We start from the raw sequence: 23,684 nt of genomic DNA, 5'->3' as shown, positions 1-23,684 counted from the left end.
ACCCCTGGTGGTTAGTGTACATCATAGCAAGTGGTTGAGTGGCCTTAGCATATCATTAGCATATTACACTTTGATTGGTTGAACAGACGACTGGATGACCGGACACTTAGCATATTAGGCTTTTATTATATAGGATTATTTTTAGTATTCCCCAGTGAACACAGAGTAAATTATTTGTCCGGCATGGTTTAACTCCCAAATTTTATGGCTTTAATCTACAAAATTTATACCACAAATCCCTAATCCCTCATCCTATATGGTTAAAAAAGCTCTCTTATAACTTCATCAAGTCTACCTTATTTCTCTTGTTTCAATTCAAACATATTTTCCCTTGTTCTTTCCTTGTGGAAATGGGAAATAGTGAATTACCCATTGCTAGTGGAAAGTTGTCTTTTCCTCATCTCACTTAAACAAGTATCTCTTAAGCACATCTACACCAACTGGCAGAGTGGAGAGACCATGAGGGTATGGGGGGTGAGGTGGTGAGAGGGGCTCTTGGTCATGGCTTTTCCTGGCTGCTCCTCCTTATTTTCCCTCCAGCAGTTCTCTGATCTTCAGATTGGCTAATTCCTGCCTCCAATGCTAGGCTCTCCAGGAGTTAGCACAGAACTAGAAATCCTGGCTGAGGGGAGATCTAGCCTCTCTTTAGCTCAGCACATATGTATTGGGCATTTTCCAAGTCATCTTCATTAGGAGATAAAGAAGGAAACAAAAGGAAACATCTGCTTATACATGGCAAGTGCCTTCCTCTGGGTGGTTTCAGCTGGCACTGCCAGCTAAGTGGCTCCTCCCTTCACTTCTACACCACTTTTAAACAGTCAGAACCAGGGATGACTGCGGCTCATCTATTGTCCCAAGTTAACACCTGGCTAAGGCACCCTTCCTTGTGGGCACCATGTTCCCAACAGCTTCCTTTCCACCTGGGAGATGTCCCTGGGGAGATAATAGGGTGGGACAGGTTAAGGGTTCAGATTCTGAGCTACAGAGAGCTCTGACTCTGCCACTTTTTCCCTGTGGAATCCCCAGGAAGTCCCTGAAGTTTCAGGAGCCTGTTTTCCTGTCTGTAAATAAAGAGAAGCACAGACCTACTAATGGTTAAAGACTTAAAATGAAAATAAGTGTGAAGTATATAGCACAAGGCTTAGCATGTTTACAGTGTCAGCGTGTCTCCTCCAATTTTAAAGGGTCTCTCCTTTATTGAACATAAGTTTCCTTTCTGTCTGAGGGATCCCAAGAACCATCAGACTGTATGCAGAGCTGATGTGCCATACGTGCAGCAGGAATTAGCTTAATTTGTCAAGCAGCAGTGACTCATTAAACCAGCGTCCTAGTTGTCTGTGATGACTTTGGATCTCAGGTGGCTCCCGAGAATGGACTTTGTCAAATAAGCATCATTTCACAACACAAACGAATTTAAACCAAATAGTAGCAAGAACTGCATTCTGTCGGAGTGATTTATTAAATATTTATTGAGTACTGCTTTGTGCCAGACAGATTTGAGCCAAGTAGTCCCTGTCTCTCTTTAAGTTTTGGTTGTTTGTGTACTCCCTTTGAATCTGAACTCCTAGAACCAGACCAAATTTGATAAGAATCTTGTTAGACCAAAGGACAGCAGAGTTCCTAAATGAATGGTATGTTTCTAAATTCTGTACTCTTGTAAACTTGCCCTTTTAAGCTATAATGACAAATGATGACTCATGATGACTCTACTGCTCACTGTCTGGCTCAAGTTAGAAACCTTGTAGTCATCATTAATTTCTTGTCTCTTACCACCCACATCCAGTCCAGAACCCACTCCATTCGATTCTGATAGTAAAGTGTCTCTTGAGTCCCTCCCTTGTGCTCCCACCACCGCTCTCAGGACCTCAGTCTCTCTTGCCATGCCTGTCCAGTTGCCACCTCCTCAACCATCCTGCACACTCTAAGCCAGAGAGCCAAGAGCCCAGGCTCAGGTGAATCACATCTCCAGATATGAAACAAGCTTAAAGGTGGGATTCTAAAGCACCACAGTATCTTCTGAGAAATTATGGAGTGAGGTGTAAACACCATAGGAAAGCAATGAGAAAAAATTCTACCTAAGTGGAGAAACCCACGAGATTCTCAAAACAATAGACCAAATTTCAACATTTCCTAGGTCTCTAAGAGTTTGGGGGGAAACCGTAGTTATTTATACATTGTGTTTGTTCCTGAGGGTTCTTTTATTTGGATCTGATGCTTTTATAGTATAGGTTTTTCTCTGGGGCAAGTTCAACATAATTTTAGAATGTTTGTGAAAGGGGCTGACAAACTTTGTCTTCTCATTTTTTAATATGAATGAAAATCTGCCTCTGGAAGGAAATCGATTTAAATACCACCATTGCTATGTTTATTTGATTTCTAAGTCACACTGAAGAAGCCTTTTTGTACTTGGGTAAGACTGAGTACTCACAACTGAAATTAAGAGTCTGTAGTGAGGTTTATAATGGACAATAAAATCACTTGGAAATAGCCAGCTCTTCCATGCAAGAGGTCACAGGACACCTGAGGGGCTGAGCTCAGGTGACACATTTACCTGTGAGTTGACTGTCCTCCTCTCAGGCTTCCAGCCTCCCTGTCATGTACACATAACAGGGCCCTTCTCTGATGCCCTTTGAAAGACCCACAAGAAACTGTAAGGGACTTAAGGCATCATCTAGCCCAGAGCCCTCGCTTTAGGTGAGAAATCAAAGTTGGAGAAGCCAGCGATTGCCCAGGACCACCCGAGAAGGCAGCTTCTCACGCCATGGTCACCCCAGGCTGACTCCCGAGTCCTGGCTGGTGCATTTCCAAAGCAGCTGCAGAGCAGAGCTGTCATAGTGCCAAGTTCTTATCTGCCCGTGTCCTGCAGATTGGGTGGCTGAGTGCCAGGGGGAAACTCAGAGTCTATGAATTCTAATCCTGGACACTTGTGGTCAGAGGATCTGAGATTTCCCTCCGGAGCAGAGGATCTGGGACAGATCACAGGGGAGTTGAAAGCGAGAGTGCTTCCTCCGTGCGCGTAGTTGGTGCTCTTGTTAAGCCTGATATTGTCACAATGGCCATAGAACCGGTCTACACGTTTTCTCCCCAGCTGGCCTGACCATACAAATATGCTTTAACAACCCAGTATGAGCTAGGCGTGTTGCTCATCCTGTAGGTGAATGCCTTGAGGAGTTCAGGATTCTAAACAGACTGGCCCTTTGGAGGAGCACTGAAACACAATCACATTAAAGGCGCAGAGTTTTTAGATTGAAGGAAAAGTAAGGGATCTGGTCAGGGATATGCCCTAACACCTTATCAAAGCATGCCAAGGCCATCTCAGTGTGAGGACGATGAAGATACTAATAGGCTAACATTTGTTGATGACCACTATGTCAGGCGCTGTGTTGAGTGTTTGACTTTCACCATCACCTTTAATCTTCACCACTAGCCCACCAGGTAGCTTCTATCATATCTTCATTCTACAAGTGAAGACACTGAGCTTAGTGGTTTTAACTAAGCTGTTGGAGTCCATGCTCTAAACCACCATACTAGACACTAACCTGACACCAGGCTAGTATTGGAAGCCCCTATTACTTATAGCTCTCTCAGGTAAGCCCTTGTCAGCCCTCCTCTGATACTCGCCTCATTGTCGGCTCTCTGGGAAGTTTTCCATGACCATCCCAGGCTGGGTTTTTCATCTTTCCCCCCAGAGCGCCACCTTCTCTCCTAGCGCCTGGCACACTGTACTGCAATTACTGAACCGTTTGTCGGTTTCCTCCTGAAAGCACGTTCACATGAGGCAGCTTTGTGCTACTCAGCACTGCCCCAGCTCCTAGCAGATGATCATTGTGGGTTTCTTGACTAAATGGCTGCTGTGAAAATTGACTTGGCAATCTGTTTTGGTTAGCTATTGCTGAGTAACAAACTACCCCAAATTTAGTAGCTTAACACAACAACTATATTATTATCTCTCAGGATCCTGTAGATCTGTAGGTGGGACAGAGCCCAGGGGGGGTGGCTCACCTCTGCCATCTGTCCCCTGTAGCTTCTTCACTCTCCACTAAGACACCTCCATGGCTGGCTATAAGGGCTTCACTGGGGACCACATGTCTGGAGCTGGGGCCTCTGGCCTCACTGACAGCTGGGCCCCTCAGCTCTCTTGGGTATAGTCTCAAGCCTTTTCTGAGAAGAGATTGCTAAAACATATTTGTATGATTATAATCCTTGCCATGTGGTCTTTTCAGGAACATGGTTGAACTTCTCACCTGGAAGCTCGGGGCTACCAAATAAGCAAAAGCAGAAACTTGTAGTCCTTAAGGCTTTGACCCAGATCTGCCCATCACTTCTGCCACTTTCCATTGGTTAGAGCAGATCAATGGAGCAGCGCTACACGGGGCCTGTGTCGTGGGGACCATCTTTGGTGACTAGATCCTGTAGTTTAGTAGAGACAGTTCCATCCCAGCCAACGTTTCCAAAGAAGCAGTGTTGGTCAGATGAAAACTGAGCCAGAGAAGATGGCTAACTCAGCCTGTTTCGTCACTACAGTTTGGGGGAAGCCAATATTAGAACACATAAAGTTTAGGGATTCCCAGAGAATTTTGTGCATATAAACAAGCAGTGGCACAGTGTCTGGGCAGAAACACCTGAGAAGTTCTGTTTAGAACATAACAAGCAGCCTATGTCTAGCAATGCAGAGAGTTGAGTATGTATTACAGCCACGGTTTGTCCTTATAGCTTCCTCCCTTTCTCTGTGTGCATTTGGTTTACCCACCTTGTTCCCCAGCCCCCTGCCCCCTAGGCCTTGACTCAGCTTCTTAGAGCATTCCCCTTGAAATGTGGATGCTCCTTAATTGGATTTAGTCTGAGGCATTTCTGTTCTTATCTCTGCACAGTGATACTCCCTCCCCACTCCCTAGCTCTTCTTGGAACACTTTCCTTAAGCATCATCCAAATTTCTTATGTTATGGGATCCTTTCTTTGCCCTTGAAGATGCTCATTTCCAAAGCATTGAGGAGTCTCTGGGTTTTGTTGTTGTTTGTATGTTTGTGTTTCTTTTGTACTCAAATTGCATGTTAAGGCTTTTAGCAATTTCAATGTTGTATCTTGTATAATTTAATCAGCATTGTGGTTAATAAATATATTTGTCTGCTACTTGGAAAACTTGCAGATTTTCTTTTTTTAAAAAAACTGCTTTATTGAGGATCATTGGAAATGATTCCCACATCTGCTGAAGTAAATTTCTTCACTAGGACTATATAATGCTCTGATTTTAAACATAGTCCTCAGAGATTATTAATACAGGGGCTAAAGAAAAGGGGTTTTACAATCCGGAGTTTGGGGCAGTACATTACATTTCACCTGAAAGCCAAGGTCAGCCTGGCTACAAAGGGCCTAAGGAGGATGAAGTAGAAATGGGTCTGGGGCAAGAGTAGAAAGTGGTTCAAAAATTCTTCTGAGAGCATCCTGTGTGGAACCAGCTCCGGCACTGGCCCCACTGACTGCCTGCCTGGACCACAGGGATGTTGCATAAAGAAGCCCTGCCCCATCTAAGTCATCATCCTAACCTTTCCAGCCAATCTTTCTGATCACATGTTTGCTCCTATATCCAACCTAGACATGTTCGAAAGGCTCCTGGCCCACTGAGATTGCCACAAAATTAAGAAAACATGGAGTCGTATCCATGAAAAGGGCCCTGAAAGATATCTAAGCCAGAGGTTCTCAGACATTTTCTCATCTCTTGACTCTTTATACTTTTAAAAATTATTTAAGACCCTGAAAAGCTTCCATTTATATGACTTTATCTGTTGATATTTACTGGATTTAAAATCAAACCTGTGAGTAAACATTTGTTAATTCATTTAAAAATACTAATAAACTAACTATAGTGAATATAAATAGCATATTTTTAATAAAAAAAGAACTATGTTTTCCAAAACATTTTAATGGGAAGAGTGGCATCAACTTATACTAATGTAAATAGAAAATAGCTGGATTCTCATTTAGGCTTTTTACATCAATCTGTTGTGACCTGTTATTTTGGTGAAAGTGAATGAAGAAAATTCAGCCTCACCCAGATATGAAGTTGAACAGGGAAGAAGTGTTTTCATGGTCATTTCAAGTAATTGTGGATATTCTTCCATACTAGACCAAGACTCCACAAGTACAGTTTCTGGCTGCACTGTGGAATCAAATCATAGCAATGAACTTTTTGTACTGTTACATCAAAATCCATTGGTCTGTCTTGCACTCCTAAATGAGTTTGCTTTTTATCCCATGGATAATTTTTGATGTTGAGTGCTATGATCTTCACTTTTTAAGAGGAAATTAAATGAAAGTTTTCCTTGGTTAAAAAAAAAAACAATATAAGGAAATTAGATGTGGCATAAAAGAGCAAGGTAATAAAAGTGGCAAACGGGAATGATGGGGCAGGTAGACAGGTAAGGATTAAGGACCCCTGAACTTCGGTCAAAGGAAAGGAAAGAAAATCAAGACTACAGTTTTATAAATTAGCATCTATGGAGCATTTCCAAAGTGCCTACACTAACAGAAGGATCTCATTTAATCTATTTTCAAAACAGTCTGTGAGGTAGGATGTATGTTCTTGTCTCATAGGGGAGAGCTAGTCCCTAAAGTTACAGACTTAGGAAATGGGGGGACTAGACTGGAACCAGCTACATCTGACATGGCAGCTTGCAATCTTTTAAAAAATAATATGAGTTTTTAAAAAATCCAAAAATAACACATAAACTCCTTTAACAAAGAAAGAAAAGTAAAAGATAAAAGCCTCTGGCGCCTTGCTCTCCACCCATCCTCACTTCTGCTGACAGTAGTAGTCAGCACAGGTACCGGATTTGCACCAAACCCAGAGCCCCTGCTGTAATCGCTCCATGACCCTCTTTCTGCTCCATGACCCTCTTTACCGCTCCATGACTCTTTTTACCACAAGGTGCTGGCAGGACAGACAAGGGCTGAGGTCATTCAAGATGACTAACACCTTAGTGCTAACTGTGCTTACACAATACACAGAGATTGCAGGTTCTGGCCACTTTCTAGACCTTCTTAGAGTCATGGACTCCAAGGAATTCTAGGGACCAATTTTTCACTGTTGTGGGAGAGAGAAAACAACACAAAGAGCAGAACAGAATAGAAAAGGAGATGAAGGGTGAGTGGTGAGTACCGACGTAAGTACGCTGGCCACCCTTTGGTGGGTAAACAGAAGCGCCAGGGAAAGGAGAGTAGCCAGGTGCTCAGTTCCAAAGGGAGCCACCCCATGCCTCCTAGCGAATTTTCCTAAAATTAGCAGTGGGAAGTCAGTTATGAATTTCCCTGTTTGTTGCCCTTCCACACATCACTAAAACGACTTTCTCGGTTATTGTTTTAAAAATTTCAAGAGTACTAGCCAAACTATTTACCTATGCCTATTAAAATCTGATGTGTTCCACTTAGTTCTTTTTTATAGAGAGGTGATGTCTTTTTTTATGTATTTATTACGGGGATGGAGGAGATGGGAACTGTGGCTGTTAAAAACATCTGCTTTGTAACTTGTAATGGTCATTGTCTCACTGTCCCCTGAAGGAGCCAGCACACTAAAGTGAAGTTGAAGCGCAGAACAAAATATGCACAAAACCAACTCAACCTCCACCCCCAAGAGAAACACCTAAATGTTTCAAAATTACAGTGCCGAAAGCATTTCTTTTCAAACATTCATCTTAGGAAGAGCCTGTGAAAGGGGATTTTTGTTCTTTTTGGTTGAGTCAGTATTACTAATGAAAAGGCTTTGGTCCCTCAAAAAGCCCCCTGAGGAGTATTTTTCAATTTACTCATTTTATTTGTTATTCAGTACTTTTTACATTATATTTCTTAGACTCCCTCCTCCCTCCACTTTTCACTCACAAAAAGTATAATCAAATTGAGATAAACCTAAGGACAGGCTTATGTCTCTTTTTCTCTTACCCCTTCTGTTCCCCAGTCCCAGTTCCTATTTCTCCAGCCCAAATTCCTAAACAAAAATTATGAAGGGGGAAAACGTAAGGAAGGCTTTAGGGTGCCTTTTTACTCAGAGCCCAGGATAGTCTCAAGAAAAGACTGGCTCAAGGGGATTGGATGAGAAAGGTGAAGGGACTAAGAAGTACAGATTGATAGTTACAAAATAGTCAAGGGATGTAAAGTACAGCATGGGAAATATAGTCAACTAGAGGCTCAATGCACGAAAATTCGTGCAAGAGTTGGCCTTCCTTCCCCCGGCTGCCAGCATCGGCTTGCCTCCGGCACCCAGGACCCGGGCTTCCCTCCTCCAGCCACCTGCAGGCAGGCACCTGGGACCCAGGCTCGCTTCCCTCCAGCCCCGGCTTTGTTAGGAAGGCTGTCCGGAAGACGTCTGGTCTAATTAGCATATTATCCTTTTATTATTATAGATGATATTATGACAACTGTGTATGATGCCAGGTGAGTAATGGAAATAGCAGGGAACACTTTGTAAATTATGTGCTTGTCTAACCACTAGCCTGTGTACCTGAAACTAATACAAAATAATATTGAGCCTAAACTATAATTTAAAAAGAAGAAATAAGAAAAAAGACTCGTCCAAGGTGCTTAAGGCCTCTCCTAACAGCATCCGCTACCCAGAAGCTTGAGCAATTTACACTATTTAATGGACTTACTAGAAATTGGCCTCCTTCTTTCTTTCTTATTCTTTTTTAAATAACATAATAACACATTGGCATCGGAATTTTTACAGAAACCATGAAGCAAACAATTCTTGAGAAAGTTTTTTCTTCTCTATAAATTATAGGATTATAAAGTGGCAATAGCAATGAGCTTGCAGGGTATAGCACGGTACCCGTGAGTCAGTGAATAATACCACCTTAATGTGTGTGTGTGTGTGTGTGTGGCGGGGGGGAGGGGGACAGGACTGGAGTAGGGGTAGAAAACCAGAGTTTACCCCTAAAGTATGTTGAGAGAATATAATTATAGAAACAAATATTTTAAATATTTTATTTATGAGGATTTGCCTTAATATTTCCTTGTTTATTCTTATCTGTATTCACTACAAATATAGCCTGCCTTTTCTTTGTTTTTGCTTTTGTGGGACGCATCTCAAACCCAGACTCAGTCTTGGATTGGATTCCTGCAATGTCCTACCTTTTAGAAAGCTCCCTTGTACCAACATATGCCCCCCACCCTTTTCCTTCAGTGGTCAGCATTTAGGGTGCTGCTTATTGCCTTTTAGAAGGGTGGCTTAAGTATTGTTGGCACATTTTTTCCTAACAACAGTCTTCCTAGGTAGGCACTGGGGGAAACTGAGGCTTCGAGCGGTTGCATATGTTGACTAGTCTATGGGGGAGCAGAGCTGGGACTTCAAGCTGGGTTCTGTAGACATTTAGGCTCATCTTAACCTACTGCTATGCTGCCTCCTCCTTGCAAACGACCTTATTTGCTGGAAGCTCTGGAAAAGACCTTGACTCAGAGCTTGCCTCCAGCAGACACCGCATGGCCAAGAAGTGGGCCACCCAGAACGTAAGGCCAGCTAAAATGCCTTTGACTAAACTAGGGTTTCCTGTCATTAGCTACTCCTGAGTTTTTGTTTTTTTGCTTTGTTTTTTTGTTTGTTTGTTTTTTTTCCCAGAGAGACCCTGATGCCACAGAAACCGGCTAATGTAAACCCTGAGCCCAGCTTAGAGGATGAGAGCAGGCAGGAGGAGGGCTGCAATCCTCCGGGGTATAAACAAAAGCCCAGGAACTTGGTGTCAGAGAGCCCTTTTCCAGAGTTTGGGGTTAGTTCAGTTCACAACAGGAAGTCATGTTCCCCACCTCACTCTCACCTCTTCCACCCCAGCTGTAGGGCTCCCCTTGGTCAAGAAAACTGACTCACAATGTTATTAAACAAAGGCTACCCCCAAACTGGGCAATTATTTAGGCAGGTTTATCCTTTACACTTTCCTAAATTTTCTACAAAGAGAATGTCACTTTAAAAAGACCAGCATTTTAAAAAGTGTATGGTGGGTTTCCTAAGTTATTATCTCCTGCAGATTGCAGTGAAAAATGGAAGAAAGTAACCAGGAAATTGAGATGGTGTACCTAAAAAGTGCTATGAAAACATTATTTGAAAACAAGGAAATTCTACTGAAATACACATTGGTGTCTTGTATTATAGTTTTACTTTGCCAATTAGACTAAGACCTTCCCCACTCCAGTATGTGAGCTGTAAGGGGGTTTTTAAACTTCTTGCAATTATAAGCATTGGAGTGTGTTTCAGGCTGGAGAAAGATTCGTGTGTGTGTGTGTGTGTGTATGTGTGTGTATGTGTAAAAGAGACCGGCACCTATATTATTTTGAAGAGCATATACCGTTCAACACACTTTGGCCCCATAAGCCTCCAATTCTTGCCTTCCAATAACCCCACCTCAAGAAGAAACAGAATCAGAAATTAATGAGAATGACATTTGGAAATGCCGTGAACAAATGTGATCACCACCACTCTGAGGACAATGACCCAATCCCTGTCCAGGGCCAGGAGACCAAATTCAAGTTAACTTCCAGACCAGACTCAGTAAAGACCACATGCTAATGCCAGGACACTCACTTTTCACAATGTGTTTTATTATTCATAAAAAAATAAACTTATTTACATTTGCTAATTAACTGTGGTAGTGCAGCCTCCAGCAGCGGTTTGTTCCCCCTGAGCAGGGTCATTAGGTACCAAACAGGCTCAGTGCCAGGAGGGAGGAAGAAAGTGGGCCAGGGAGATGGTGTTGGAGGAGGGGTGACCCTTGCTGGGCGAGCAGGGGGAGGGTGTGGGGGACAGGTAGGGACAGTCAGGACTGGAAGGGGACTCTGCAAGGAGGTGTGGGAGGAGGGGGTAGAGGAAAGCCTGAAGGACAGGAGCCTGGAGAGGTCAGGAGGGGGTGGATCACCCCTAGGAGGGGACAGGATAGACCTAAGCCTGGTTAGGAAGGGTAGGGAGCCTGCAGGAGTGAGGGGTCTGCCCGCAGCACGAGGCCTAACTGCGGGGAGCACTGGGGGCAAAAGGCTCGGTGTTCTCAGACTGCTCCTGCTTCTGGGACAGAGAGAGGGCACCCACCGGCTGTCCGCCTGGAGGGCTCCGCCCTGTGGGATACTAAGCCCACCCAGGAATTCACTCTCCTCTCTTTGCAACTTAAAAACCTGCCCGATGTGGGTCTCACGCGAAGATTCCTGTCTTTGTCTTCGAAGCCGATTGTCACAGAGAAAGCGTCCTAGCCAGTCTAGTGGTAAAGGCCGGGCTGCGCAGAGCAGTGCCATCACCTGTGATGCATATATATAAATACACATATGGCTCAGCTCGGAAACTGACCCCAGGGGGCTCGGCGCTGGGCTCTGACGGCAGCGTGAGGGTCTGCACTGCTGGAGCCAGAGGTCGGATCTGAGACGGGAGCAAGCGCTTCCTGGAGAGGTGAAGTGTCCTCGCCCAGGTCCGCCGCTGCAGCCGGTGCCTTGGGCGCCCCGCGACGACAGCAACGCCGCCAACTCTAGGGCTCTGCCCCCTCGTGCCCGCCACTTGTGTTGAAAATTCTGAGTGGGGGGTGTCTAGGAGAATCCAATGGAACTTTCCCCCTCATTCTCTGGGGGTTCTCACGTAGTCTCCCTTCTCTCCGTGGCCCCCAAACGCAGGCGCTTAACCAGTAACCCATGGCGTTCAAGGTCGACCTAAGCGGTGGTCCCACAGAGTCTGCTGGCAGCTGAAACTTCTTTGGTGTCAGAGTCGGGTCGCCCCGAGACCACAAACGGCCACGTCTGTAAAATCAAAAGATCGTCAGATATACGAGGAGAAACGGCAATCTCAAACCGAAACTGCTCAGCTAAGCGGACCTGTGAGAGTCCTGGTTCTGAGTAGCTCAGACTTCATCAGTGCTCTGGAATGTGCCTGTCTGCTCTCTAAACTAGAATTTAAAATTTACCGGACTCTGATTGTGTACGATGTGAAAGGGGTCCATCCATGCTTCCTGCTGACTATGCCCTCCCCATCATTCAGTGAAACTTGAGGGAATCAGGAATTTTGTCATGTAATCCCCTTCCTCCAACACACACACACACACACACACACACACACACACACACACACACACACACACACCATCAGCCCTCCGCTCTCAAGCCAGAGTTGGCAGGTCAGAGAGGGACTTTCCAGACAGATCCCTTTGGGGGAAACTTCTGCTATTCTTCAAGAATTAAAAAATCCAAAGCCTTTTTAATAAAGCTCGGCCTTCCCTCCTTCTTTTCAGAAAGTAGGGCTTGTTCGATCAAACCTGTCAGACTCTTAGCTGGAAAAAGTTGCGAGAGGAGGGAGATTTGCCATTTCCTCTGCAAAGAACCCAGATTCACCCTGTAAGTAGGATATCCGCCAACAGTAGTCACTGGGCCAAGCACCGCGTACACGGATCAGAATGATGCGAACCCAGAGGGCGGCGGTTCTTCTCTAGGAAGATGGCTGGCTCCTCCGGTGCTTTGGGGAGAAACTAACCTGGCGTCCTCACCACCCGCACTAGAACCCTTCTTTGGGGTTCTTCCCAGCGGGCTGACTCCGCCCAGCTCGCGGGGAGCGCCGCGGGCATCTCCCGGCGCTGCGCCCCTGGCATCTCCCAGCGCGGCGCCCCTACCAGGTTCACCGGGTGCACGTAGCCGTTCTCGTAGCGGTCCTCTTGCAGCAACTGCCGCAGGTGCGCGATGTAGCTGGAAGCCAGCCGGAGCGTGTCCAGCTTGGAGAGCTTGGTGTCGGGGGGCACCCAGGGCAGGCTGGTTTTGAGCCTGGAGAAGGCTTTGCTCAGCACGCGCATCCGGGCGCGCTCTCGGGCGTTGGCCGCGTTCCGCTGCGACTGCTTGCACTCGGCGGCCGAGCCCTTGGGCGGGAGGGGCTTCTTGCCACCGCCGCTCCCCGCTGCCCGGGGCCGCTTTCTCTTGCAGCCCCCGGCGCTGCCCGCCGCGCCCAGCGCGCACGGCTCCTCCTCGCCTTCGGGGTCTTCCTCCTCCGCCGACGAGTTGTCACTGGGAGAGATGTAGCCGCGCTCCGCACCGCGGAGGGGCGGCCTCTTGGAGGCGGGGACCGGGTACCCCCGCTGCAGCCCCTGCAACTCCATGTCCTCCGGGTCGCTCACGGAGCCGGTGGACATCGCTGCGCCCCCCACGCCCACGCGCGCCCGCCTTCCTCCCCCGGGCCAGTCTTCAGGCCTCCGCCTTGTGCTCCTTCACGGAGGCGGGGTCCGGGCCGCACTCCGAGGAGGACCAGATACCTGGGTCCCGAAGCGCGGAGCCGCGGAAGTGAGCCCTGCTGCTAACTCGGGAGAGCGCGCGGCCGAGAAGTCGGCGCCGGGCCCTGGCTCGGCCCGCACACCCGCGAGCTGCGCCTTTTGACAGGACTATTTATCTGTACTGCTCGGAACAAACCACCCCTGGCCAAAATGAGAGGGCGGGAGGGTTGGGGGGAGGAAGGTGGGGCGGGGGCGTGGAAGGGGTGGGGACCGCTTTTCTGAGCGCAGGGGATCTGCTGGTAGGGGCGGGGAAGGGGAAGTCTTCCCTAAACCGAGATTGGGCCCTGGGGCCCGAGGGACCCTTAGATGGTCAGTGTGAGATAAGTAAGTGTGTGTGTTGGGCGAGTGAAGGAGGGGACCTTGATCATACGCATCCCACTCCTACCCCAATTTATCTTAGAGATCTCGAAGGTTGCCACACACTTAGAAACCTCAGGATCTATCCGTCTTTCTCAGCAAAGCACTGTTTAAAACACTGTTTTCCAAGTTCATCAGTCATATGATTTGTCTATCCAAGCGTTGCCCAGCAAAAGAATAAAAGCAAAACAACACCAAACAATCCAAAAGCTACCTCTCCCTTTCCTCCTCCTTTTCCTTTGACATCGCTTTATGATCTACAAAGCACCCTTATCTACACTGGTTCATTTCATTTCCAAACATCTATGACTTAAATGTTATTATCTCCACTTTGCAGAACTTGAGGTTAAACTGCGGGGACAGATTATTAAGTAAAGGACCCCTAATACCAGGTTGGTAAGTAGAAATGGCCTCAAAATCCATGGTTGAAACCCCTGGCTCCTCCATATTCCAGTCGTCTCCCCACCTTTCTAGCCTTGAAAGTTCCGTGCGTGATTTTGTTGTTATAATGCAATGCAGAGATAAATTATAGTCTAGGGAAGCGATTACTGTTCAAGTTGTGTATGGAAGAGTGCGCTCCTGGATGCTGAATGCTAAGTCAGCACAACCATTCAAAGTAAAAAACGTCAAAACAGCGCCCAGAATTAGCCTGACCCACACCAACCAAAAATTAAACACCCTGCCCCTCACCCCCAAAGGAAACAAAACAAAACTGCAAACTGCCTGCTGCCTCGTGGTTTTCTAACTGGAAGGAACTTTGCAGTGCGTGGTGTGGGGGTGTGGACTTCATTTAGAGATGGACACCAATGGAGCGCCTACTGTGTGCCAGTCACTGGGCTTGGCGCCATGTGACTGCCTACTAAGTAATTAAGAATAAAATTTAAAACAACAAAATAATTAAAATTCTATCAGGTTGGGGTAGGCTTACTCCCTGAGCCTTCACACCAGTGTTAGGAGGTTGCTTGTCTTTCCCCTAAGGACTCAGGCTCCCAAGCTGAGCGAAGGGCAAGGAGAAGGATATGCAGTCAGCCCAGGACAGAGCGGTCCAGCCTCACTAGGCTGGCTCCTCCCACAGAACAAATGTGCCCGGGCTCAGAGCCTGAAGTGCCACAACAGGTGGCTGCCTGGGCTGACTTCATCACTCAGGCATCGTTCCACCTTAGTCTCCCAGGCCATGTCTTTCTCTTGGGGGATGTTTCACACAACCCGTCCTGCTCCACCCCCACCTCACCCCCACCCCCACCCCAGCTTTTCAGAGGTTTTCTCCTGTATATTTATTTAGTCATTTTGTTAGGGGGGAGGGAGGGGCTCCTTCTGGCATCAGTTGAGTAAAAAGAACTCTGTCTTTCAGTTTTCTCTGGGCTGGGAAAAGGCAGGGAGTATTTGACAGAGCATAGCAATCTTTCCTAGAGCGCTTGAACTTGAACTTGACTCTGGTGCGCATGAAGGTGGGAAGCAAAACGGGAGAAGGGGGAGCAACAAGATGTAAAGGAGAGACCTCGGGCCAGCTTTTTGCATCGCCTATTGATGACTTGAGGCTATCAGCATAAATACATAGCCTCACACATTAGGAGCAGGCATATAGGTTTTAAAAATCTGGATTGTTTATACAGGTGCAGAACAAAGTCTTTCTTTAGAAAGATTAATGGTGGGGAGAGCGCTAGATTTTCTCTAAACAGTCGCAAAAACTGCACCCAGCCTCAGCGCTAAGCGGGTCATAGCCAGTTTCTTTTTCTTTAAAGTACCGCCTGACCCCAACAGTTTGTGCTTATGTTTTTCATAGCTCTTTCCTTTCCTTTTTCCTTCTTTTTTCTCTTCTCTTCTGTTCCCTTTCCTCTCTCCCTCCCTCCTTCCCTCTGCTTTTTTTTTTTTTAAGAGAGATGGTTAATTTCTCTATTTTTTTTTTTTTTACCTTTCATTTCCCTTTCCCTCCATTTCTTTCTAGTTGTATTATACTCATTTTCCTCCCAAGTTGCAGACTCCTATTTAAGATTGGGACATGTGTCTTTGTGTACATTTCATATTAGTATAGAACTGCAGTTTGCTTTAATATATCTGTAATAATATCTGACATTTTCACCTCTTTATTCTTTCAAAATACTTTTACTTTCCTTCTTTCTCAATGACTGCAACAGCTCCATGTGCTGACAATACAAGCATAACTATTTCTTTTTGGAAGCCCAGTTGTTTTAATTGTTTTGGCAAGCTATCACACATTGCAAATGAATAATATTTTATTTTTATATTTAAGAATACATTAAAAACAATCCTACGTGCCCATGTTTTACAGCCTTTTAGATTTGTAACATGAATATACAGTTGTTTATAGTATACATTGAGGGCCCTGAAACTCTTTAAGATTTTTCTTAAAGTATGCAAAAGGGGGTAGGGTTAAGTTTACATTATAAAACAAGCATTAGTACATTTAATAATGTTTCCTATTCCTGACTCTACTGCTTATTGGTGCTATGACTTTAGGCAACTTACTTTATCTGAGGCCCAGATTCCTAATCTATAAAAATGAATGGTCTACCTTGTTGTGAGGACCAGAAAGCATATGAGCAATTTACTGGGCCAGAGAATGACACTCGGGAGAAGATCGATAAATGCTAATTATTGCTATTACTGTGAATTGCCTTGCTCAACATCACACAGCTAATGTGTCAGAGCCTGGAGCTGACCCTGATTTCGTACTCCAGGGCTTGTTCTGGGTTTTACATGGCACCAGGATGTTTCATTCACTTTAACTGCAGGCTTCTGGGGTCTGAAGGCACAGTCCCATTGCCTGACATTTTCCACAGGGTGGTCCCGTTCGGGTCCTTACTGAGGGGAAACGTATGGGACTGCATTAGCAACTTTTTCTTTCTCCAAGTTCTCTCACCGTAAAGTCACAGCACTTCTCCAAGCCTCACTTTCTCTATTTGAAAAGTAGGATAAAACTCCTGAATCAGAGTTACTAAAGGACTAAATGAGATTGAGGTGCATGTGAAAGCAGCATGCTCAGGTGTAACACAGAAAAGGTGTTTAATATATTAAAATATTTTTTTAAATGTAGGCTTTGGCTTTTAAAAAGGGAGGATGAGGTGGTATGATAATTATGGACCACAGAAAAGACATTTATCGCCACTGCCCCCTTCCAGCTCCATGGTAAGTACTGGATGAGGAAGTTGAAGCTGGGCAGGTCAGATGGGTTTAGGGCTTAGGGAGAGCAGGGGCTGCACCTATATTCTGTGAACACCAAGCAAAACATGTAGTAAAACAAGTAGGTGTTTAAGAAATGGTTGTGGGAATGCATTTGGAAGGATGGAGCACTCCCCACATGACTTTCCTGGGGGCGTCACCCCACAGCCTCCTAAAGTTCTGAACTGTCCAGTTGGCTGAAGAAATTGCCCAGACTGTCCATCTAAAAAAAAACACAGAGTCTACCTCAGCACTGGCCAGTATGGATGCCACATGAGACTACTGAGCACTTGAAATGTGGCTAGTCATATACAGTATTGCAAAATATACAACAGAGAGTGAGAACAATTTGAATAAAAGAAATATAAACCATCTCATTGATATTTTAAAAAATATATGCCAAACAATGATAATATTTCAGATAGCTAGGGTTAAAGGAAATATATGAATATAAACTAATTCCACCTGTTTCTTTTTATAAAGTGGCTACTACAAATGCAGAATTTCATATGCAGCTCGCATTATATTTCCATTGGATAATTCAGGGATTAACTCTGCAACTGTGCTTTGAGTGTCTCCTGTTTGCTGTGGCAGGTGTTGGTGAGCCTGACTCCCGCCCACTTGGAGGGCACATTCTCGTGGGAAAAAGCAGGATAATGTGGGAAGCACACAGGACATCACGTCTCCTCTCGCTTGTCCTTTTCTGGGCCATCTCGCCTGCATCTCACCACGTGCACCCAGACTCTTCTCCTCGGCCCAGCCCACAACACATGCAGAAACACTTCCTGTTTGGCTGTGCGCGGCCCTTTGTAGCCCAGGAGAGGGTGGCATGGACCCCCAGGCAGGATGAGCCAAACTGCAGGTATGGCCAGGTCTCCGGTGCCCAGTTCAAGGACTTTTCAGAGCAGACCTGGGTACAGAGTACGATGTCCAGGCCAGACAGACAGGCAGACAGACGCTCCAGTCTTGTGGTGTGCAGATCACGTGGATGTACAGGTCAACTCTGGGGCAGGTCACGTGGAGGCAGGTCACATGAGGTCACAGAGTTAGGCCAGCCTTTCCCCAGGCCCTGGCTGTGGCTAAGCCAAGCTCCGGCCCATCTCCAGGTCAGCCTCAGTCCGGGATCTTTGGGGAAGTCTTTGGTTTATATGAATGTCTGTTTCCCTCCCTGGGGAAGATAAGGAACACCTGGGGATTAGACATCCCCCCCTTTCTCAAGGTCAGGCACCTGTGGAAACAATCGTATTCCACTCGTGGAGTCCTCTGCCACGCACCACACAGCCAGTTCTCGCTGCTGGTTTATTTGTCGAAGAATTGGGGCCAAATCTTTGCCTGCTGTGACCCTGTGAGGCCTTAGTGTGCAGAGAGCCAGTGCCCGGGCACAGGTTTGCAGGGGCTGAAGGTGAAAAACCGGGGTTAAGAACAAGAAAGGGGAGAGGGAAAGTGATAAGACTCAGACCTGATTTTCTCTGCCTCTGAGGAGAGAAGGAAGAACTCTTTGATTGTCTTGACAACTGAAAACACAGAGAGCTTTGGGAAGAGACTTTTGGAAAGCACTGTCTGTGGATTCTAGGGAGGCCGCCGATGCCAAGGCGTAACTGGTCCACAGCCTTCCAATTCCAATTGGTGCCGGGGTCCAACCCCAGCAGGTCCAGGGGTCCCCAAAGGCGTAGACGGAGTCGGCGAAGAAGGAAGGACACGGAGACAGTGTTCAGTTGATCAGCAGCCTAGCCAGGATCTCTAGCCCGGATCTCCAGCCAAGTTCTGGTCTGGATCTCCAGAGAGGTTCTGCTTCGGATCTCCAGCGAGGTTCTGTAGCCATGTTCCCTCGCTAGGTTCTCCAGCCAGGTTCTGTCCAGGCTCTCCAGTCAGGTTCAGTGTCCAGGTTCCAGTCAGGTTCTCCTGCCAATCTCTGTAGTCAGGTTCAGTCCAGGATCCCTTGCCATGTTCTCCCGCTAGGCTCTGTCTCTAGGCTCTGAGGCCAGTCCCGGTCCAGGATCCTCTGGCATGCTCTCGCCAGCGAAGTTCTGTCTCTAGGCTCCGTGTAGGTTCTGTCTTCTGAATTCTGTCTCCTGAGTTCTGAGTCTTTCTGTCTTGTTACAACTGTATTTATACCAGTTGATTCAATCCTATCAATCTCTATTACAAAGGTTAGGGCGTTTCTTATCTCCATTCCAGGGAGAAAAGATTATGTAGTTTAAGCATGATTGTTCGTAGTTAAAGGGATTAATTACCCGCCTGGCACTTAGTTGAGGGGTTTTATTCCCTCCCTAACTTCAGGGGAAAATCCCTACCTGGGGATTCAACCTTTCTCGGAGAGGTGACTTTGGTTAAAACACAGCGCCAAGAAGGTGAGCAAACATATTAAGAACCGTATGCCATATATGCCAGGTCCCTTGAAACAGCAAGGATGGACCGGCTCCCGGCAAATTGGAAGACTGTCTCCTGCACATGACTTTGAACCCTGGGTTAGCAGAATTTGTTTGCAGAATCTCTGGACCTCATTGACTTGGAGACTCCTGAATGGAGAGCTAATCTGGGCCGTGGCTGCAGCCTGAGAACAATATTATTTTAAAAAAATCGCTCCAGGCAGCCTTCTACTCTTAGACAGAAGCTAAGAAACTTCTGATTCAGGAGATTTTCATTTCACTGTGGATTTTTATCGGCAGAACTCCATTATGGAACAGCTCAGGTCTCCAGTATGTGGCCCCCAGCCTTGTGGGAGAGAATGACATCCTGCCATGCAGCAGTAATGGAAAGAACCCATCTGCTGCGGATGTTAGAGCTCTGCACTCACAAGCCGAGTGGCCTAAGACCACTTGCTCGCCTCTTTGGAGCTGTTTCTCTGAGTATACCCTACATCCAGGTACTCATGTGGTCGTGATGGTCCATGAGCCTTTTGCAGGCTCCCATGGAAACCACAGAACATTGTACAAGGTCAGTGATCCTGTTATTGTCCCCCTTCTCTCTCCTAGAGGCTCATTCTTTTCCTACCCCCTCTCCGAATGGTGCACCTGCTCAGAGTCACTCTCATTTTAGCAGCGCCCCCCCCCCATCACCACCCCCACCCCATCCACTATGGAACACCAAGTGAAAACTGCCTCCTGGCACCAGAAGGAAGTCCTCATGTAATAGATACTTTGTGATGTCAGAGAGCAGGGATTCTGTACACTTTGTCAAGCAGTCCCTTAACTAACCCTTCTGTAAAAGAGGGGCATATTTATTTACATACAAACTTTGTTCCCCTAGCCCCAAGCCCCTCTGACCTCCAGTTCTCATAGATGATCAGAGACTAAGGCAGGTGTTTTGGGAAATGTACCCACTTTTCCTTGGTTTCCCCACCCCCCTTTGGCTTATTTGTGCTGCTCTGCCCAATTAGCAGGGATAGCTTGCAAGGAGAAAAACAAAACAAAACAAAACAAAAAAATCAAGAACAAAACAAACTACCCTGCTGCATTCCTCTAGGTTTTTGTCTCAAAGGAGAACCTCTTGATGATGTTGCAAACAGAACTAGACAAGATATCCTCATCCCTTGTTTCATCACTATTCTTCGATGCCTTCTTGGAATGCCATATTCAGGCAACTTTCTTTAGAGAAGAGAAGAGCAGAATTAAAATAAATAAGGAGAAATGAAAACATGAGACTGTGAGCTCAATGAAGGCAGAGCCTGCCTTGTTCATCTAGGCAGCCCATGTCCAGCAGCAGCTTATGAAAGCCACTACTTGAATATTTGAGGATTGAAAACATTCACAGATAGATGAACACAATCCAGTCTGTATCCATAACTAATGGGAGACACTCAATCTATCATTTGCACATTCTAATCAGTGCAGTTCAATCCTATATGCTTTATCCTACTGTTAACACTCCCAGGGACCCAATTGCATTTATCATTTGCTGAATGGACTTCTAAATAATAATTCCTATTTTCAAATGTAGCTTATATATCTATCTACTTATCATATGCAGTGCTATCCTTCCACAACCCCAGAGCTAATTCTAAATAACTGAAGAATTACATTTATTATAAAAATCCCAGCAGTAAGATTTTTAAATAAAAATGAAATGCAGCTTTCAAAATAATTTTTAACTATTTTTACTGATTGAAGTATATTCAGAATTTTCATAAAGTTTCAGGGGATCACAGACCTACAAAGCCTCAGATTAAACCTTCAGTAGAGTAAGAAGATAATGGAGCTTTTCAAGGTCCACACATTCAATGGGTAGGCAGAGAAGGGAGATTCAGAGAAAGAAAGGCAGTTATCAGAAAGGTGAGAGGGAAACCAAGAGAGAAGAGTGTTGTTGAAAGCAAGGGAGGAGTTTCAGGAAATAATGGGTGGGGACTTCCAGTTGAGATGGTCACCATACCTCACCAAAAGTCACACTCTGAAGCTTCCAAACACAGAACAGTGAGTTAAGATGTAAAAATGAAAAACTAAAAATACACAGCATGTTTAAAAGCAAGAAAACTACCTCTGTGGACCAGCAGTGGAAAGAAACTGTTGAGTGGTGCTGAAGTTCCTGGCAGGCCCTCGGGGTCTCCTTCGGGCAGAAGCATCCAGCAATTGAGTTTCTGCAGAGAAGGCAGGGGACCATAACTGTCCCATGTGCGGAGGGAGGCTGGCCTGGTCACTGCTCAAATTAGGGTGTTGGAGCAGGAACACCTCAGTGGATGCAGCCACTAAGGAAGCAAAGGAAAGCAGGTCCAGGCAGCATCTGGGCTCTGTGACTGGGTCAGTTTCAGTTGTTTTTTCTCCTAATCATGGGTCACATTTTCCTGCTGCTTTGCATGCCTGATAACTTTTCTTTGGATGCCAGATGTTGGGAATTTTGCCTGTTGGGTGCTGAATATATTTGCATTCCTATAAATATTACTGTGCTTTGTTCTGGGATGCAGGTAAGTTACTTAGAAACAGTGTAATCCTTTTCAGTCTAGCTTTTTAAGATTGGTAGAAGGAATCAGAACAGTGCTCATTCTAGGGCTAATTTTTCCCCCTACTGAGGCAAGACTTCTGAGCACTGAACCCCCTGCCCTGTGAATCAGAGATTTTTTCAGTCAGGCTGAAGCAGGTATTATTCCTGGCCGCGTGTGAATACCTGGCACTGTTTCCTCTCATCTGCCTTGGTGGGTCTTCTTCAGCCTCTGATAGCTTCCTCATATGCTTGTGTTGATCAGCTGAATGCTCCATGGGGACTCCCTGCAGCTCCCCAGAGTCCTCTCTCTCTTCAGCCCTCTTCTCCCTGGTCCCCTGTTCTGTGAACTCTAGCTACCCCATTCTCTCAAGTCTCTCAGCTCAGTCCTCCAACTCAGGAAGTCAGCCTGGGTCTCTCCTTTCTGCTCCTCAGCCTGGAATCCTCTGTCATGGCTATAACTGGGAGCATTCATAGGGCTTGCCTTGTTTGTTTCTCATCTCTCAGGGTCCCTGTCCCTCACTGTCTCATGCCCAATGTTTGGAGAACCAGTTTCATATATTTTGTGTGTTTTGTGGTTGTTTCAGGTGGAAAGGTAAGTCTAATCTCTGTTACAGATGGAAGTCTTTGGAATTATACCTTAGCAGGAAACTATTTTCTTTTTGTCTTGTTTTTAAGAGTGAGTTGCTTAAGCATGCCTGTGTTTTGAGGAAGAGATTAAAGATATTTATAATATGAGGAACAGAGGGAATAGTGATGGGCCAAGGTCCAAGAGGTGGTGTTTCTCAGTATTTGCCACAGGCACTCACTGGCATGTGATGTATAGTTTAATGGGGAGAAGATAGTAGGTCCTATTGGCCCCCACTCCCCTGATTTCCTCACTGTGCACATGAAATTTCAGTATCTTCCCAAATGTTATGATAAAAGATTGAGGTTAAGAGAGGTAAAGTTCTCCCGAGAGTCACACAGATAGTTCGCTGAAATAAGAGTCTTGTTACCATGTCATCCCTATGATGGTTAATTTTATGTGTCAACTTGGCTAGACCACAGTACCCAGATATTTGGTCATACTGTACATTATTCTAGATGTTTGTGAAGATATTTTTTTAAAGATGAGCTTAACATTTAAATCAGTAGACTTTGAATAAAACAGATTATTCTCCATAATGTGAGTGAGCCTTATCCAATCCAGTTGATGGTCATAATAGAAAAAGACTGACTTTCCCAGAAGAAGAGGAAATTCTACCAGGAGACTGCCTCCAAACTTAAACTCTAATTTCCTCTGTTTTCAGCCTATTGGCCCATCCTGCAGAAAATACTCTTGGACAAAGAATGTTAAATCCCAGAGAACTTAGTAAGCAGGATAATGCATAATGCTAGGTATTTTCTGCCTAAATTGGGAGTATTTATTAGGGGATAGTGAATCTCATAGTTCTTGAGTTTTTGTTCTCATTTTAGAACTTATGGAAAAATTAGTCTAGCCAGAAATGAAAATGCCCCAAGTAATTATAAAATATCAACACATTGACTTCTCACATTTTCTTTTAATATCATTATGCTACCTGTTTGAAAAATATAAACTTTACAAATTTTTTTTTCACATTGCTTGGATGGATATAACCACTAAATCTTTTCTTTAGTAAAATATAATTCTCATACCATAAAGTTCACCCTTTACAAATGTGCAGTTCAATGGTTTTAATATATTCACAAGGTTGTGCAACCATACTATTAGGTAGTTCCCAAACAATTTTATCATCCCCAAATGAAACCCAATAACAATTAGTAGTTGCTCACCTCTCCTGGGGACCCACTTCTCCACAGCTCCTGGAAACCATGAATCTTTCTGTATCTGTTTTGTCTATCCTGGACATGATTACATAAATGGAATCATTTAATTCTATTTATAATCCATCGTATATAATAAACTACAGACCTTTTGTGCATGGTTTATAAGGTTTTTCAAGGTTTATA

General features: G+C 45.4%; 1 protein-coding gene across 2 annotated transcripts; it reads right to left on the bottom strand.

Moving 5' to 3' along the window:
* Positions 1 to 10,566: 10,566 nt before the first annotated feature.
* Positions 10,567 to 13,373, bottom strand: MSC (musculin). 2 transcript variants are annotated; one of them, XM_059672892.1, is made up of 2 exons: positions 12,615 to 13,373; positions 10,567 to 11,751 (listed from the first exon to the last, which is right to left on the bottom strand). In XM_059672892.1, the coding sequence occupies exons 1-2, from the start codon at positions 13,122 to 13,124 to the stop codon at positions 11,665 to 11,667; spliced, it is 597 nt and encodes a 198-aa protein (XP_059528875.1). In that variant the 5' UTR covers positions 13,125 to 13,373; the 3' UTR covers positions 10,567 to 11,664. The 2 variants fall into 2 exon arrangements, with proteins under 2 accessions (XP_059528875.1, XP_059528876.1); XM_059672893.1 differs by having other exon boundaries at positions 12,624 to 13,373.
* Between the last annotated feature and the right edge of the window lie 10,311 nt (positions 13,374 to 23,684).

This window comes from Myotis daubentonii, chromosome 17 (assembly GCF_963259705.1).
Source record: "Myotis daubentonii chromosome 17, mMyoDau2.1, whole genome shotgun sequence".
Taxonomy (NCBI): domain Eukaryota; kingdom Metazoa; phylum Chordata; class Mammalia; order Chiroptera; family Vespertilionidae; genus Myotis; species Myotis daubentonii.
The sequence above is the reverse complement of the archived record's forward strand: the minus strand, read 5'-3'. Positions and strand labels throughout refer to the sequence as shown.

Bases quoted from the DNA above. Each gene is read 5' to 3' on its own strand.
- MSC (XM_059672892.1), bottom strand. From the start codon at position 13,124: ATGTCCACCGGCTCCGTGAGCGACCCGGAGGACATGGAGTTGCAGGGG. The intron at 11,752-12,614 runs GTAGGGGCGCCG...TTGATTTTACAG, and splicing joins ACGTGCACCCGGTGAACCTG to ACGTGGCCGTTTGTGGTCTC.